The sequence below is a fragment of the Pelophylax lessonae genome, assembly GCF_965119305.1.
Source record: "Pelophylax lessonae genome assembly, chromosome: 4".
In the NCBI taxonomy this organism is placed as follows: domain Eukaryota; kingdom Metazoa; phylum Chordata; class Amphibia; order Anura; family Ranidae; genus Pelophylax; species Pelophylax lessonae.
Genome location: NC_138771.1, coordinates 199,958,026 through 199,974,162, shown reverse-complemented (window position 1 = coordinate 199,974,162; position 16,137 = coordinate 199,958,026). Strand labels below are relative to the sequence as shown.

General features: G+C 44.7%; 1 protein-coding gene across 1 annotated transcript in view; it reads right to left on the bottom strand.

Moving 5' to 3' along the window:
- Positions 1-16,137, bottom strand: part of SLC2A13 (solute carrier family 2 member 13) — a 421,105-nt gene that overhangs the window by 9,434 nt on the left and 395,534 nt on the right. The window contains exons 8-9 of the mRNA XM_082254444.1: positions 11,796-11,914; positions 10,618-10,770 (exon numbers count right to left, since the gene is read on the bottom strand). Coding sequence (XP_082110570.1) covers positions 10,618-10,770; positions 11,796-11,914 — 272 coding nt within the window. The remainder of the gene's footprint in view (positions 1-10,617; positions 10,771-11,795; positions 11,915-16,137) is intronic.

Here is a 16,137-nt window from a genome sequence, read left to right as displayed (position 1 = left end):
AAGAACTCCCCTGGACTCAGGGATGCCACCATCGACCGGAGGGACTCCATTTGGAACTTCTGAACCCGCACAAAGCGGTTTAGAAATTTTAAGTCCAGAATCGGACGCACCTTGCCCTCCTTTCTGGGCACTGTGAACAGATTCGAGTAAAAACCCTGAAACATGTCCAGCTGTGGAAACGGGACAACCACCCCTTGGGCGAGGAGATCCTAAACCGCCCGACGGAGATCCCGGGAAACGATTGGGGGTTAAATGAAGATTTGCGGGGAAGAATCTGTCTGCGGGGCAAGATCGAAACTCGATCTTGTACCCTGAAGGAATGAGTTCTTGAACCCACCTGTCCTGAATCTTGGACAGCCAAGGCTCGGAAAACAATGCAGACGTCCCCCCACCCCTGAAACGGGTGAGGGTGTCCCTTCAGGACGAGGCGGACTGAGTCGCTGCGCCAGCGTGGCCGGCTTTGTACTTGCCCGCCCATGGCTTCTTCTGGCCACTAGAGGCCTTGAAAGACTTCCCTTTGTCTTGTGCCTTGAAGGCACGAAAGGACCCCTGGTTAGGTTTAAAGGAGGGACCCCGCTTGGCATGGGATGATTTTCCCCTAGCCACCTGGGGCAAAAGAGTGCTCTTGCTCCCAGTGAGCCCTTTGATCAGTTCATCCAGAGAGTCCCCAAAAAGACGACTGCCCGCATAAGGGATGTCAGTCACTGTCTTCTTGGAAGACTGGTCGGCCGACCAGCTTTTCAACCAAGTGATGCGTCGGATCGCAACCGCGACCGCCGATAGTCGTGCGACTAAAGAGGCCTCATCCAAGGCCGCGTCACACAGGTACAGTGTGGCCTGGCCCATTTGATCCACCATCTCCAGTGCAGCAGGAGAGGCGGAGTCAGCAATTAGAGTGCGCCTAAGCGTCTTGGTCCACTCTACAACAGCCTGAGAGACCATTACTGAAGCAAACACAGGCTTCAGCAAGGAACCCGCTACCAGATAGATGTGGCGGAAAAACGTTTCCACCCGCCTATCCGCCGGGACTTTAAACACCGGAGAATCCTCCACGGGCATTAAAGTGGCTTTATTTAACCTGGACACAGTGTGGTCCACCTTAGGAGCCGCAGTCCAGCGAGAATCCACCGGATCCGCAAAGGGATAACGGTACTGAAATCTCTTGGGCACCACAAAATTATGTTTGATACGGCGCCATTGGTCATTCACGGTTTTGTGAAACTCCCCGGGACAAGGAAAAACTTGACCCGATTTTTGGGCTTTGCGGGTCCCAAATGAAGACCGCTTACCCGACATCCAAATTCAAGGTTTCCTTAACAGAGCTGATAAGTGCGTCCACCGCAGCGCGGTCCCGCGCTGACCCTGAGGACGAATCCTTCTCCTCCACATCCGACTGAGACCCCCTCAGGGGGGACGTTGTCCGTTGCAACCAAATCTGGCTCTGAATCAGAAGACTGAGAGGGCATAGGCCTTTCCTTAGAAACCCGGTCAGACATCAACAAGTCCACTTTTGACGCTAAAGTCGCAAGTGCAGCAGTTAGCGAGACTATGGCAGAGGATTCAGGAGTACCTGAACCCTCCACCAGATCTGGGGGGGAATTTGCTATCCTGGGACTCCATAATAGCAATATCAATTTAAATGACGCTGGACCTTTAAATCGGGGATTCCCACGGTCCCCACCGCAAATGCACTGCAAATGGAGACCTAGTCCCTTGCTACAGGAAACTGTAAAAATGAATGCTAGCAGGAATGCAGGCCAGGGAATACAGAAAAAAGCCCCCCACAGTGTGTTATACTTGCCCACGCTGCTGAGGATCTGAAGGGAAGAAAGAGGAAGTGACCTTGCCCCTAGAGGCAAAGCCAGCCCTGAGCCACAAGAAAATGGTTGCCAATAGAAGTCTATGGGAGAAAAGCTCTGGGAAAATGGCCGCTGCCCACAAAGGACATCATGCCCACACTAAAGATGGTGCCTGATCGGCGCAAATAGGATGACAGAAAATGGCTGCTGCCCACAGTATGAGGCCAAACAGCATGCCCACACCCAAAATGGCGGTCGCACTGTTTAGCGCTATTTGCGGCCCCAAAACACCATGCACTGGCTCCCACAGAGTACCACAAGCACCCCAGGGACGTAGGAGACCCACGCATCCCCCCACACAGCGGTTAAACCGAGAAAGCGCCCCCGCAGGGACCGGGAAGGGACACACAGGGACCGCATCTACAGCCATGAGGGGGATATCACAGAACCCAAACAGAACTGTCATCCCCAAAACAGAGGGCCCACATACACACTCCGACAAACATGTTCAGAGACAGAGGGGTAGCATGGTACTCCCCGGTCCAGCGAACATGGGCACCGTTCTGCGACAGGAAACCTCCCACCCTGAGTGGGGGTGCCGTCAGCCGAAAGGGACGCTGGCAACACACGGGCGTACCGCAGTTGAGACATGCCGGTGAAGATAACAACTTCGCAGGCTCATCCCTGGTCAGGGACATTGTCGTTTGCGAGGCCTGGGCGTACCAGTAACCTGCTAATGCTCAATGGCAGGCTGGGAGTCCATAAGGCTCTAGAATAACCAGTGTGAGTCCCAGCTCTGCAAACGCTGTAGTCCTCTAAAGTCCGACTGACTAAGCGAAGGAACAAATAAAAAGCTATCTTTTAAAAGAAAAAATACTTTTTTAGAGAGAAACAGAAAAAGAAGAAAAAAAGCTGAGACCGAAGTCTAAGCCAGGGAAAGCCAGCCTACTCCTAAGCTAGGCAGCAGAAAAAACTGAATTGGGAATGAAGCTAGCTGGGGGTATTGACCAGAGGGACAGTGCCCTGTAGGTGTTTCTTTACAAAGGTTTTGTGATTATTCTAACAAAATCTTCTGCCTAGCTTACTCCTGTGGAGAAGGCCAATACCCAGACGTGCAGATTGAATGAGTGGGCGGCGACTGTCAAGAGGACGTAAGAGAAAAAAACCTGTTAGACAATGGCATAATGTGCCGCTGTGACGGGTGACATCTTCCCCCCGGTGTTTCTTCCGCGCTGTGAGTGGCCAGAGCTGCAATGACGTCATTCCTGCGCATGTGCGCGGGAGCCATAATTTCCAGCACTGGCACCTGGACCTTCAGAGCGCATGCGTTGTCATCAACTGCATGGACTCTAAATATCTCACGTTTAGGAGATATTCTCAGTACCTAAAGGTTAGCCTTATTATAGGCTTAACCAGAGATGCAAGTGGTGCAACAGAGTTTACAGCCACTTAAATAATAGTTTGGCTACCTTATTTCCTTTGGAGCTTAGAGCAGCACTTAGCAGATCACAGCTTCTGCTGATCCAGGAACCAATGAAGGCCAAATGGCTTAAAGTGGATGAAAACCCTCACATATACCCAAAGAGGTGAACAGCCTCAGATGATACACAGAGATGAAACAAATCTCCCTACATAAGTTTTACATGTATATCTGCAGTCTTCAGCTTGCTCTTTAAGAAGTGCACATCGTGTTAGAATTTGTTCTTCCTGTTTCAGCTGTGGGAGTGGAGTCCTGGCATACACTATGTGAGAGCTGATAGGGAGAAAAGGCACAACCCCTCCTCCACATAGGCGGAAGAATGAAGATACTTGCAGGGCTGTACTTTGAATAGACCAGCTCTCTCTGCTAATCTATTTATAGCACCATCCTCGACACAAATTTTCAGCTGCTTTTATCTCCAATGTCAGAGAACTTGTCAGAAGTTATTATGCGGATAACAGAACAACAGAGCAGCAGAAAATCAAGGGAATTAGGGCTTTGGAGAGAGATAATTAAACACTACAGATATAACAGTTTGACAATTATTGTTCTTTAATAAAATACCATAAATTCCACAATAATAAACATGCTACCAAAATTAGTGTGTGCTGTAAATTGCCTTATGCAATCCTGTTTCTTCCTGCTGTAGGCTGCCATTTTGTTGAAGCCCAGAGCAGTCACCTCCTGATTTGAAACACTCCCCCTCTCTCCTTGGTCATTTTCTTAAATGAATATACACTGCTCAAAAAAATTAAAGGAACACTTTGAAAACACATCAGATCTCAATGGGGAAAAATATCATGCTGGATTATCTATACTGATATGGATTTGGTAATGTGTTAAGAACAAAAGGATGCCACATCATTTGATGGAAATGAAAACTATCAACCTAGAGAGGCTGAATTCAAAGACACCCAAAAATCAAAGTGAAAAAAAAATGATGCAGCAGGCTAGTTCATTTGGATGAAAGTTCATTGCAGCAACTCAAAATGGTACTCAGTATTTTGTATGGCCCCCACGTGCTTGTATGCATGCCTGACAACATTGGAGCATGCTCATAATGAGATGACAGATGGTGTCCTGGGGTATTTTCTCCCAGATCTGGACCAGGTCATCACTGAGCTCCTACACAGACTGAGTTACAACCTGGCGGCCTTGGATTGACCAAGACAATGTCCCAGAGGTGTTCTATTGGATTTAGGTCAGGCGAGCGTGGGAGCCATTAAAAGATATCAATTCCTTCACCCTCCAGGAACTGGCGGCATACTCTCGCCACATGACGCCGGGCATTTTCGTGCATCAGGAGGAACTGCGTAGGGTCTGACAATGGGTCCAAGGATTTCCCCCCCCCCCCCCCCCCCGATACCGAATGGCAGTAAGGGTGCCATTGTCTAGTCTGTAGAGGTCTGTGTATTCCTTCATGGATATGCCTCCCCAGACCATCACTGACCCACCACCAAACCGGTCATGCTGAACAATGTTACAGGCAGCATGATGGTCTCCACGGCTTCTCCTGAACCTTTCACGCCTGTCACATGTGCTCAGGGTGAACCTGCTCTTATCTGTAAAAGCATAGGGCATCAGTGGCAGACCTGCCATTTCTGGTGTTCAATGGCAAATGGCAATCAAGCTCCATGGTGTTAGCCAGTGAGCACAGGGCCCAATATAGGACATCAGGCCCTCAGGCCACCCTAATGAAGTCTGTTTCTGATTGTTTGGTCAGAGACATTCACACCAATAGCCTGCTGGGGGTCATTTTGTAGGGCTCTGGCAGTGCTCATCCTGTTCTTCCTTGCACAAAGGAGCAGATACCGGTCCTGCTGATGGGTTAAGGACTTTCTACAGCCCTGTCCAACTCTCCTAGAGTAACTGCCTGTCTCCTGGAATTTCCTCTGTTCTCTTGAGACTGTGCTGGGAGACACAGCAAACCTTCTGGCAATGGCACATATTAATGTGCCATCCTGGAGGAGTTGGACTGCCTGTGCAACCTCTATAGGCTCCAGGTATCGCCTCCTGCTACCAGTAGCCAAATTCAAAACTCGTGAAAAACAGTCAGAAAAGATGAGTAGGGAAAAAAAGGTCAGTGCTGTCTGCCTATAAAAGCATTCCTGTTTTGGAGGCTGTCTCATTGTTGCAGAGATGTATAGTAACTAAGTAGAACTACTTCACTACTGTACTTAAGTACCGAAAGGCGGTATCTGTACTTTCCTAGAGTAGAATTTTTTTCTCCTACTTCCACTTTTACTTCACTACATTTTTTCGATGATTTCAATACTTCTACTCCGATATTTTTTTTCTGTGCTGCATAGTTACTCGTTACTATTATAAAAATTACCACTGCCAGAACAGTAGATGGCAGGTTTCATAAAGCTCAAAACGTGTATTATCAGCGCATACGAAAATAAATACTACTGTATGCATAAATAAAAGCTGCATTTGAAATAATAAAAAACAATATGATGTTCAAACTTTTGACTACTTTCTTTAATAACTACATAACACAGTACTTGCACTTTTACTTTCAGTACTTGAGTAGCAATTTTTTTTTCAAAACTACTGGTACTTTTACTTTCAGTACTTGAGTAGCAAAATTTAAAAAAAAAACTACTTGCAATACTTAAGTACAAAAAATGTTGAATACTTTAGTACTTCTACTCAAGTCCCTTTTTGATCGAGCACTTGTACTTTTACTCAAGTATGGGTTTCGAGTACTTTATACAACTCTGCATTGTTGCTATTCTAGTAATTTAATAAAAACCAAAGCAGCTGAAACTGATTAACAACCCCCTCTGCTACCTAACTGACCAGATCAATATCCCAGGAGTTTAATTGACATTATGCTATACTCTGATTAACCACTTCCCGCCCGTCATATAGCAAAATGACAGCCCGCAAAGTGGTTGTCCCATCCTATGTGTCCAATCACAGCTGGTCACTTAGTAAATAGAAAGTGCCGTTGATCGGCTTTCTTCAGTTCGCGCCTGACAGGCAAAAACAAAAAAAACTTTTTTTTTTTTTTCAAAAACTTTTCAGTCTTTTTTTGTTTAGCAAAAAAGAAAAAACCTTGCGGTGATCAAATACCACCAAAAGAAAGCTATATTTGTGGGACAAAAATTACATAAATTTGGTTTCGGTACAGTGTTGCATGGCCATGCAATTGTCATTCAAAATGCAACAGCGCTAAAAGCTGAAAATTGGCCTGGGCAGGAAGAGGGTGAAAGTACCCTGTATTGAAGTGGTTAAAAAAAGTGTTCCTTTAGTTTTTTTGAGCAATGGATGTACATTTTCAGCCTTGATTGTATATGCTTTGGCTCAGATAGTGTCAGGGATACCACATGCAGGAAACCTGCAAGGGTGATCAGATCAGTTGGCTGCACTTAAGGAATCAGGACCTAGACTGAATAAGGTTAAAATAAGTTTATTAGGCCAAATGACACACTCCAATACCAGCACCGGTAAACCATAAACAAAGTAAGTGAAAATAAATGTGACAGTGGGAAACCCAAATAATAACCTAACTTACTATATACAAAATGGAGGGAGCACACATGAGCAAGGCAGGATAGGGACAGGAGACAAGGGGAGCAGGAAGCAGGGTACAAGAAGCAGAAACAGATCAGGCTCAGACAGACGACTGGCTTGCAGGAAAAATGCTGAATCCCTAAAGCCGGTGAAGGACGGGCTTATATATACCCCCAGCAAATCACATCAGATGCAGCCTAATTCATTAGAAAAGACCAGCTCCTGGGAGACACCCGCTGGTGGCCACCGGAACTATGCCCTTCGGTTCCAGGAACAACAGCAGGTGGCCCAAGTAATGACACCAATCCTGACAGATAGAAAGGAACAATGACAGAAGCTTTATAGTGCTTACTCTCATAGCCATGTCACTGTCCGGGATTAAGGAGAGAATGTCAGGGAGACAAGACGCTATCCTTGGAAGTTTCTTTTGCGTCTCCCTGGCAACAGAGTTTGCCCTGTCATGTCTCCTGCCTATTTTTACTCCCTTCCTAATCTGCCTTTCCTCAGCACAGTGTGTCATTTTTTGTTGCCTTCTTCCCCCTTCAGCAACAGTAAATCTTAAAGCGGTCAGCTGATCAGCCTCTAGTGGCTCTGATTCTAGACACAGTGCCGAGAATAGCGAGCACCTGAGCATTACTGGACTTTGAAAAGTATAGGCTCTTATTTGTAAATTTTTACATAGCTATACCTGCAAAAATGGCCAGCCTGAAGTGATCTTTCAGGATTTCATTTTCTGACTAAAGTTTCATTTTAATGGACAGTGTGGGCATTTATACCATCTAGTGATTAATGTGACATTATTTTCCTGTGCTTTATTGGTTATGGATAATTCGTGAGTTAAAGAAAAACATTTGTTCCACTATTCTGAGGTAATACTAATACTAAGCTCTTTTTCACCAAGTAGCCGTATGAGGGAAGAGGGGTATGGGACTGGGATTGAAAAAACTGAGTATATAGCTGATATTACATTTGTAGGTAGGGTTCCTTGAAGAAAAAGAGCCTCAAATTGGGTAGGTTGTGATTGAATCCTTAAAGTGTTTGGAATAGGTTGAAGGAATTAGTGAAGTTGGTGTATCCTGAAGTCAATGGCCCATGGTTCTGGGTTACAGTAGACCTACTGTACCTTAGTTAGGATGAGGCTGGGTTCTGACTGTATTACCATGGCTATTCTACGATGTATGCCCTCATAGCATGGGCCAAAGGTAGAAGCTTCTGCAGCATGAGGAAATGTCGGGTTATTAAAAAGGGGTGTCAAAGGACCTATATAGTGGGAAACCTGAAATTTGTAGATAATTTGGTCCCAAGTAGAAAGTGTCTGTTTCATGAGGTCTGGAGGGGTTTTAAGGTCTTTCCTGAGTCCTGGGAAAACCCAAGGTAGTGCCCATAGGTTTGAAGAAGTAATTCCCCTTCCAACTGTAGCAATACTTTCATATTTGAATGGTGAAACCAATCTACTATTCTTGTACTATTCTTGACTGCCAAGTAATAATCAATTACATCAGAGTTCCTGCCCCTCCTTAGTCTTGGGGAATGATAGGATTCTGTGGCATAATAGAAAGCGATGGGTATTCCAGATAAAAACATTAATCAGTTGACACATTTTAAAATATGCCTTAGGCCCTATTCACACCTGAGCGTTTTTCAGCCCATAAAACGCTCATCTGTGAAAATCCAAAACGTCCAACAATCAAAATCACATTAATTTCAATGGCCCCTGTTCACATCTGAGCGTTTTGTCCCCTGAAGCAAAACGCGTGTAGCTCAAAAAAGTACAGGAGCTTCTTTTTGGGCTGATCAAGAGCTGTTCTGGTCCCAAAGGAGCGCATTAAACGCCGTTATCTGCGTTTCACGGGCGTTTTTCAAACACACAGGTGGTCTCCACCCATTTTAACACACCCATTTTTAAAAAAAAAACACCCATAATATGCCCTAAAAACGCTCATAAAATGCCCAACAAACGCCAGAGAAACGCCCAAAATGCTTGAAAATACGCCTACAAAAATGCCCAAAAACGCCTGAAAACGATACGCTCAGGTGTGAATGCAGCCTTAGTGACAATTGGTAGTGTCTGGAAGATGTGTAAGAACCTCAGGAGAACATCTTGTTTCATGGCATTAATCCTACCTAACCACAACAAATGTTTTAATGAATAGGTGTTGAGAGCTGTTCAGAATTTATTTAATAAAGTGAGGTAGTTCAAAGTAAAAATTTGTAATAGCTTTGTGGAAAGGTAGATCCCCAGATGGCATATAGAAGAACATATGTTAAAAGGAAATTGTTGTAGCTTGGTCGGTGATAGCCAGACATTTTATATCTCTGACTAAATGAGATTCACCTTAAAGTTACTATTTAAAGCAAATCACTGAAACTCTTGTAGAATAGATAGCATGAAAAGATAAGCATATGCCATATATAGATAAAGGTAATCTGCAAATAGCACATTTCGTATGATGAGAATCTATATGAAGCCCGATATATTAGGATTCTGAGGTAACACCACAGTAAGATATTCCACTGATAAGGCACAAAAAAGATGACAAAGAGGACACCCTTGCGAGTACCATTTCTAATTTCAAAAGTGGGAAGAGGGAACCATTAACTTCGATTCTGGAGAAGGTATTTAAATAGAGAGCCTTAATGCAGGACAGCATATTGTGCTTTAAAACTGCTTTTCACAGGGTGAGCTACAGGAACCTCCAAGTTCATCCTGTGGAAAGTTTTTCTGCATCTATTGTCAACAGACACATAGGAATTTCACTTCCTTGCTGCAACTGCCCTGCTGTGTACAGCCTGGGCACACAGCCTGGTTCAACTCTCATACTCCAACACACAGCAGGAGACAGGGAGATCAAGCGCACACACGGTTTACTGTGAGCAGGGAGACTGGGCACTGAACACACATGGCTTCAACAACGGGGGAGAAAGGGGGGTGCGGAGGATCTTGCAGCCACTGCTACACTGGCTTCAGCTGGCAACAATGATCGTTCAGGAAAAACCCGGCAGGCTAGTTGAACTCAAGTCCTTTAATAGATCAGCTTGTGCACAATCAACTAGCCCATACAGTGGGGCAAAATTATTTGATACCCTGTAGTTTTTGTAAGTTTGCCAACTTACAAAGAAATGAAGGGTCTTTAATTTTTATCATAGGTGTATTTTAAATGATAGAGACAGAATATCAACCAAAAATTCAGAAAAATGCACATGATACAAATGTTATAAATTGAGTTGCAGTCCAGTGAGTAAAATAGGCATTTGATCCCCTACCAACCAACAATAATTCTGGCTCCCACAGACTGGCTAAATATGTGTATATGTGGTACACAGAATAATCCTGTCAATTTAAGAAGGTGCTCCTAACGACAACTTGTTATGTGTATAAAAGACACCTGTCCACAGAATCACTTTGGATCAAAATTTGACCTGTCATTACTTTCACTTTCAATAATGATAAATAGGACAAATGGGGAGGGTAAATCACTGTATTGGGGGCACAGAGTGTTCTAAAATCCATCTTTACTTTGTCCAAAACTAAAAAAAAAAAAAAAGTTTTGCCTTTAGTTGAACTTTAAGGGATGTGATGCCCATGACTACCCACCAGTTGGTTCGATGTAGTTTTGAGCAACAAAGCAAACACAGAAGTACAATATAACTGGTAACATATTTTACGGTTACAAATCCTCTTGTGCAGATATTTCAGAATGTACAATTCATACAACTATTTGAAATTTTAAATTAAAAAAATACTCTTCACAATGATACAAACAGTTCTGAAAGAGCTTGCTAAAACAGGAAGAAAATGGGTTAAAATGTCCTTACCGTAATATGTAAGATATTCCGCTGTATGTAAAAATGTGAGTGAAATCGCCACATTAAATATCCAGTTTACTCCAGAAGAACACGCATTTCCTGTGCTCCTTGCCCACAGTGGGTATATTTCAGAGTTGACAGTCCAAGGCATTGGTCCCATTCCTATGCAACATACACATTTTAAGTGCCAAGCATCAGTATAGAACAAATGCGAACAAAAGCAGTTTGGTCTAATGGTATTATCAAAGATGTGGTGTTGTCAGCAAGCTGAAGGATCAATCCCCCCTGTCATATGACAGGGGGGATTGACATTGCTGATCCCCTGGGACGCTGACATCAGTCATTTAAGTAGGGAAATGAGGTGTCATGAATTTAAACTAAAGTAATCCCTCTATGCATAAGAGGCCAAATCTCTGGGAAGGCTACTTGTGTTACATAATATTTTAAAATAATGTGAAGTTATTCCAAAAAAGGCTCTTTTAACTAGTGCAGCATAGAAACAGAGAAAGCTACGATCCCTGGGAGCCTAAGTTGCCTTGTTTAAGTCTGAGGTATTATCTAGCACTTCCATTTTATCACTGGTAACACAGACCGGATCCATCTCAAGCCTTTGCAAAGAAACCACAACCCTTCTGTGCTAACCCTCTCCCAGGTTGGCATTCCGATGCAATACAGGCAAACAGCTGTGGAAATCTGCAGAACAAATACATCAATAACAGTATAATCGCTATGCATGTTCTCCACAATACAGTAGATCAAGCCCTATCATGTTTTGTGCAGTCAGAAATGCAGGGCGGGTATAAGTTGAATCAGGGCTGAGATGGTTTACTTTACCCTACTTCTGATAATAGGTAGCAATAGAAGTGAATTAATGCCCCTGTAGGGGAAAGCAAAAAGTTTAAACTGCAGCAGCATAGTGGGTAATGTAAGATGCATGCTATTGTCTCTGTCTAGCTTCTAGAGTCCCTGTATATGTAGAAAGCTCCAGTGCTAAATCCTGGCAGAGTAAGGCAGACTAACACCAGCAACAGTATTTTTTCAATCAGATCAAAAAGATGAAAAAGAGATTGAAACCTTGACTTATAAAAAGGCCCTCGTGCATTCCAAAAAGAATCTTTCTAAATGTGTCATATACAAATAGACAAGCTTTTTCAGTGGGTTTATTTGGTGCCATTATAAAAACTTACCAGGTGCAAAAAACATTAAATAGAGAATTAAACCGATGAGTACAGTCCAGGAATATGATGTTGGACAGTAATTATAAGCCCAAAATGAACCGGATGTAGATCTGGATTCATTTGTACATCTGAAAGAAAAGAAAAGAAATGCATTGTCACAAATCGTTTTCTTGGGTTGCTTACGGCATTAACATTGGTGCACTTTAGGTGTATTTTATGACTGTATTGAATCAATCACCTTTAATAAACATGTATAAAATGTACTGTACTGTACATGAGGGTTGTGAGTTTTGACAAATTGGAACACTAGGGATCACTTGGCAAATCAAGCCCCCCCTCCAGTATTCCAGGAAAGGACAATAAGGGAAGACATTTGTATAGACGATCAACCTGTATACAGAAGCAGTCAGCTTAGGCAGCTTAATGCAGTAAAGTTGGACCCAGATGGAACAGAGAAATGAACAAAACATTGCTGTGACAAGCAACATATATACATGAATAGATAGAGCTGTGCAATCAGTGAGAAACGAACCAAGGAAAATAAACTTAACCCCAAAGAAACTCGGAAATGCGGAAAACGCACTCCACATGCCTTGACTTCAGGCGGTGGAGCTCAGACACCTACTGGAACGATGCAGCCTTTTCCCACCAGTTCCGTTCCCTACGGATCCGTCTCCTGTTACACCGGTACCAGACACCCCGGAACCCATGCAGCCTGGACTCATGCGACCTTCCCTGACAGCAGAAGAACGTCTTCACCGGAGACAGAACAATCTGTGTCTTTACTGCGGGGAGGCCGGACACTATGTACGCTCCTGTCCCGCAAAGCTGCTTAAATGCTTCTCCATCTCTCCCTCAAGCTATCCTGCACCCTCTTCCAGCACTACTCACCTGGCCCTGTCTGTTCTTTTTAGGCTTCCGGAAGGTATGGTACTGGTCACCACAATAATTGACTCCGGAGCATGCAGCTGCTTTATTGACTTGTCATTTGCAGCACAACAGCATATTCCCCTTCGACCCAAGTCACAAGGACTCTCTGTATTTTTGGCAGATGGTTCACATATCAAGTCTGGATTGGTGACCCAAGAAACCCCTCCTTTACCCGTAACTGCTTTTGGAAATCACAAGGAGCTCCTATTTCCAGTAATTTTGGGGCTGCCTTGGCTTCAGGCACATAACCCATCGATCAACTGGGCCTCCGGAGGCATCAAGTTTCAGTCTTCCTACTGCCAGAACCACTGTTTGCCGATGCCCTTCAGTTCCCCCAGTATCTTGCTATGCACCGACTCTGATAAAGAGACACGGGCTCATGTACCTGAACCCTACCACGAGTACCTGGATGTTTTTAGCAAATAAGGGGCTGAAACTCTCCCACCACACCGTCCTTATGATTGCCCAATTGAGTTACTCCCGGAGCTGAGATTCCCTTTGGTCAGATCTTCCCATCTATCTTGGGAACCCTTAAAGAGTACGTGGAAGAAAACCTGTGGAGAGGGTTCATCTGCCCATCCACCTCCCCGGCAGGGCAGGAATCTTCTTTGTAGAGAAGAACCATTCCCTTCGGCCCTGTGTTGACTACCGGGAACTGAACAAGATAACAGTTAAAAATCGTTACCCCCTTCCACTGATCCCCAAACTTTTTCAAAGACTGAGGTCCACTTCTCTGTTTACTAAGCTAGGCTTGAGGGGAGCCTACAATCTGGTCCGCATTCGTGAAGGAGACGAGTGGAAAACGGCCTTCCGTACCAGGTTTGGCCATTAAGAATATCTGGTGATGCCTTTCGGCCTTTGTAATGCCCCGGCTACTTTTCAACATTTTGTCAACGGCATTTTCAGAGATTATCTAGATGTCTTTGTAATTGTTTACCTGGACGACATCCTAGTCTTTTCCGCTTCCCTGGACCAACACTGGGAACACGTCAAGAAGGTCCTCCACCGTCTTTGGCAACATAGGCTGCACGCCAAACCAATAAAATGTGAGCTTGAACAACGGAGTATTCAGTTTTTGGGACTAGTAATTTCTTCCACAGGCATCAAGATGGACCCACAAAAGGTCTCTGCCATCCTGGACTGGCCAGCACCCTCAAACAAAAAGGGGGTACAACGTTTTGTGGGTTTTTCCAATTTCTATAGGAGGTTTATTAAAGGATTCTCCGCCATCATTGCTCCTATTACGCAACTAACTAGGCAGAACAATCGTTTGTTGGACCTCTGAAGCACAGGCCGCCTTCAGTACTTTGAAGGGATTATTCACCACCGCACCAATCCTGAGCCACCCTGCCCTATCTACTTAAAGTGGATGCCTCAGAAATGGCTGTAGGTGCGGTCATTTCCCAACTTTAGGGTCTTAAAGATTTAGTCCACCCTGTGGCTTTTTGATCCCGCAAACTTTCACCAGTAGAGAAAAATTACGATGTGGGTGATCGGGAGCTCTTGGCCATAAAGGCCGCCCTGGAGGAATGGCGGTATCTATTAGAAAGGGCAGCACACCCTATCCTGATCTATACAAATCATAAAAACCTTGATTATTTAAGAACAGCCAAGCGACTGAAGCCACGCCAAGCTCGTTTGGGCATTATTTTTCTCCCGATTTTCTTTCCACATTATGTACCGGCCTGGATCAAAGAACATTAAGCCTGATGCGCTCTCCTGGATGTTTGACGACCCTAAGGAGACTTCAGTGCCAGACACCATCCTATCCCAAAACCACTTTCTGCTGCTTCAACCTGACCCGCTGTCCGTTATGCAACAAGCCTCAAAGGATATCCCCTGCCTCCCTGGAATTACATCATCTTTGCGAGGTGGACTATTATGGTGGGGTAACAAATTTTTTGTCCCTGAAAGCACTCGAGTGATGATCCTGGGCCATGACCACCCTTTGGCGGGTCACTTCAGGGTTCAAAAGACTCTGGAGCTGATACAAGCACGTTCTGGTGGCCTGATTTAGAAAGGGACTGTAAACAGTATGTAGGAGCATGCCCCATCTGTAACCAGAGCAAGACGGTTAGAAGCAAGGCCTGGGGGCTACTCAGACCACTGACAGTCCCAGATAGGCCATGGAAAATGATTTCCATGGATTTCATTGTTGAACTCCCTCCATCTGAAGGTTGCTCTGTCATTTTTGTAGTGGTTGACCGCCTATCAAAGATGGCTCACTTTCTGCCACTAAAGAATACCCCCTCCACCTCAGAGACTGCTCAAGTATTTGTCAAGGAGATAATCTGGCTTCACGTGATCCCAATGGACATCGTTTCCGATAGAGGGGTCCAATTCACCTCCCGGTTCTGGAGATCCCTGTGCGAAACCCTAAAGATCAAGCTATCCATGTCATCAGCATACCACCCTCAGACGAATGGACAAAGAGAGGACAAATCAAACTCTCGAACAGTATATTCGGTGCTTTACCGCGTTTGTCCAGGATAAATGGGTGTCATTATTACCTTTAGCGGAATTTGCCTATAACAACGCCAAACACTCAGCCACAGGCCAGTCACCATTCTTTCCCAACTACGGGTTCCACCCATCATTTTTCCCTTGTGTTGTCTCAGAGTCCACGGTCCCTGCAGCTCGGAGTGTCGCTGAATTCCTAAATCGCAACATCAAACTGCTACAGGAAGCAATGGTCAAGGTGCAGGCAGCTAACAAGGTAATCTTCGACACAAAAAGGTGAACTGATCCTCCAACCAGGGGACAATGTTTGGCTATCAACAAATAACCTCCGCTTGGCCTGCCCCTCGACAAAATTGGCACCCAAATTTATAGGGCCATTTTCAGTAAAGAGGAAACTTAACGAGGTATCCTGAGTCACTTAAAATCCACCCTGTATTTCACACTTCACTGTTGAAGCCTGCCTTACCTGACCCCTTTCCGGGTAGGGATTCTAGGCCTCCTGACCCTGTGGTGATTGACGGTGATGAGGAATTTGAGGTGGAAGATATCTTCCCTGAGCACTGCATTACGGTCCCACAAGTGCAGGAGCTTAAATATGAAGAAGGAGTGTAGGAGCGCCCTGGGAGCCCCTATTTGCAGGCATGCGGTCGGCCCTTTCAATAGAGAAATATGGTGAGAATTGGGCAAGAGGCAGCAAAACTTTTAGCAAGCGTTCAGAAAAGGCAACTGGGTCAGCCCAATGATGCACAGGTTGTTGCAGCGGTTACGGTTCTCCTCATCCTGTGTACAATATTAACACATAAAATGCCAAATCTGTGTCTTAATACATTCAAGTATACCACATATATAGAGTATGACTACTTTATATTAGTATAAAAAAGTCCCAATCTTTCGTGCCTTGTGAATAATATTAACACAGACCTCCAGTGTAGTGTCTTTAAACATTCATCTAATTGTGATC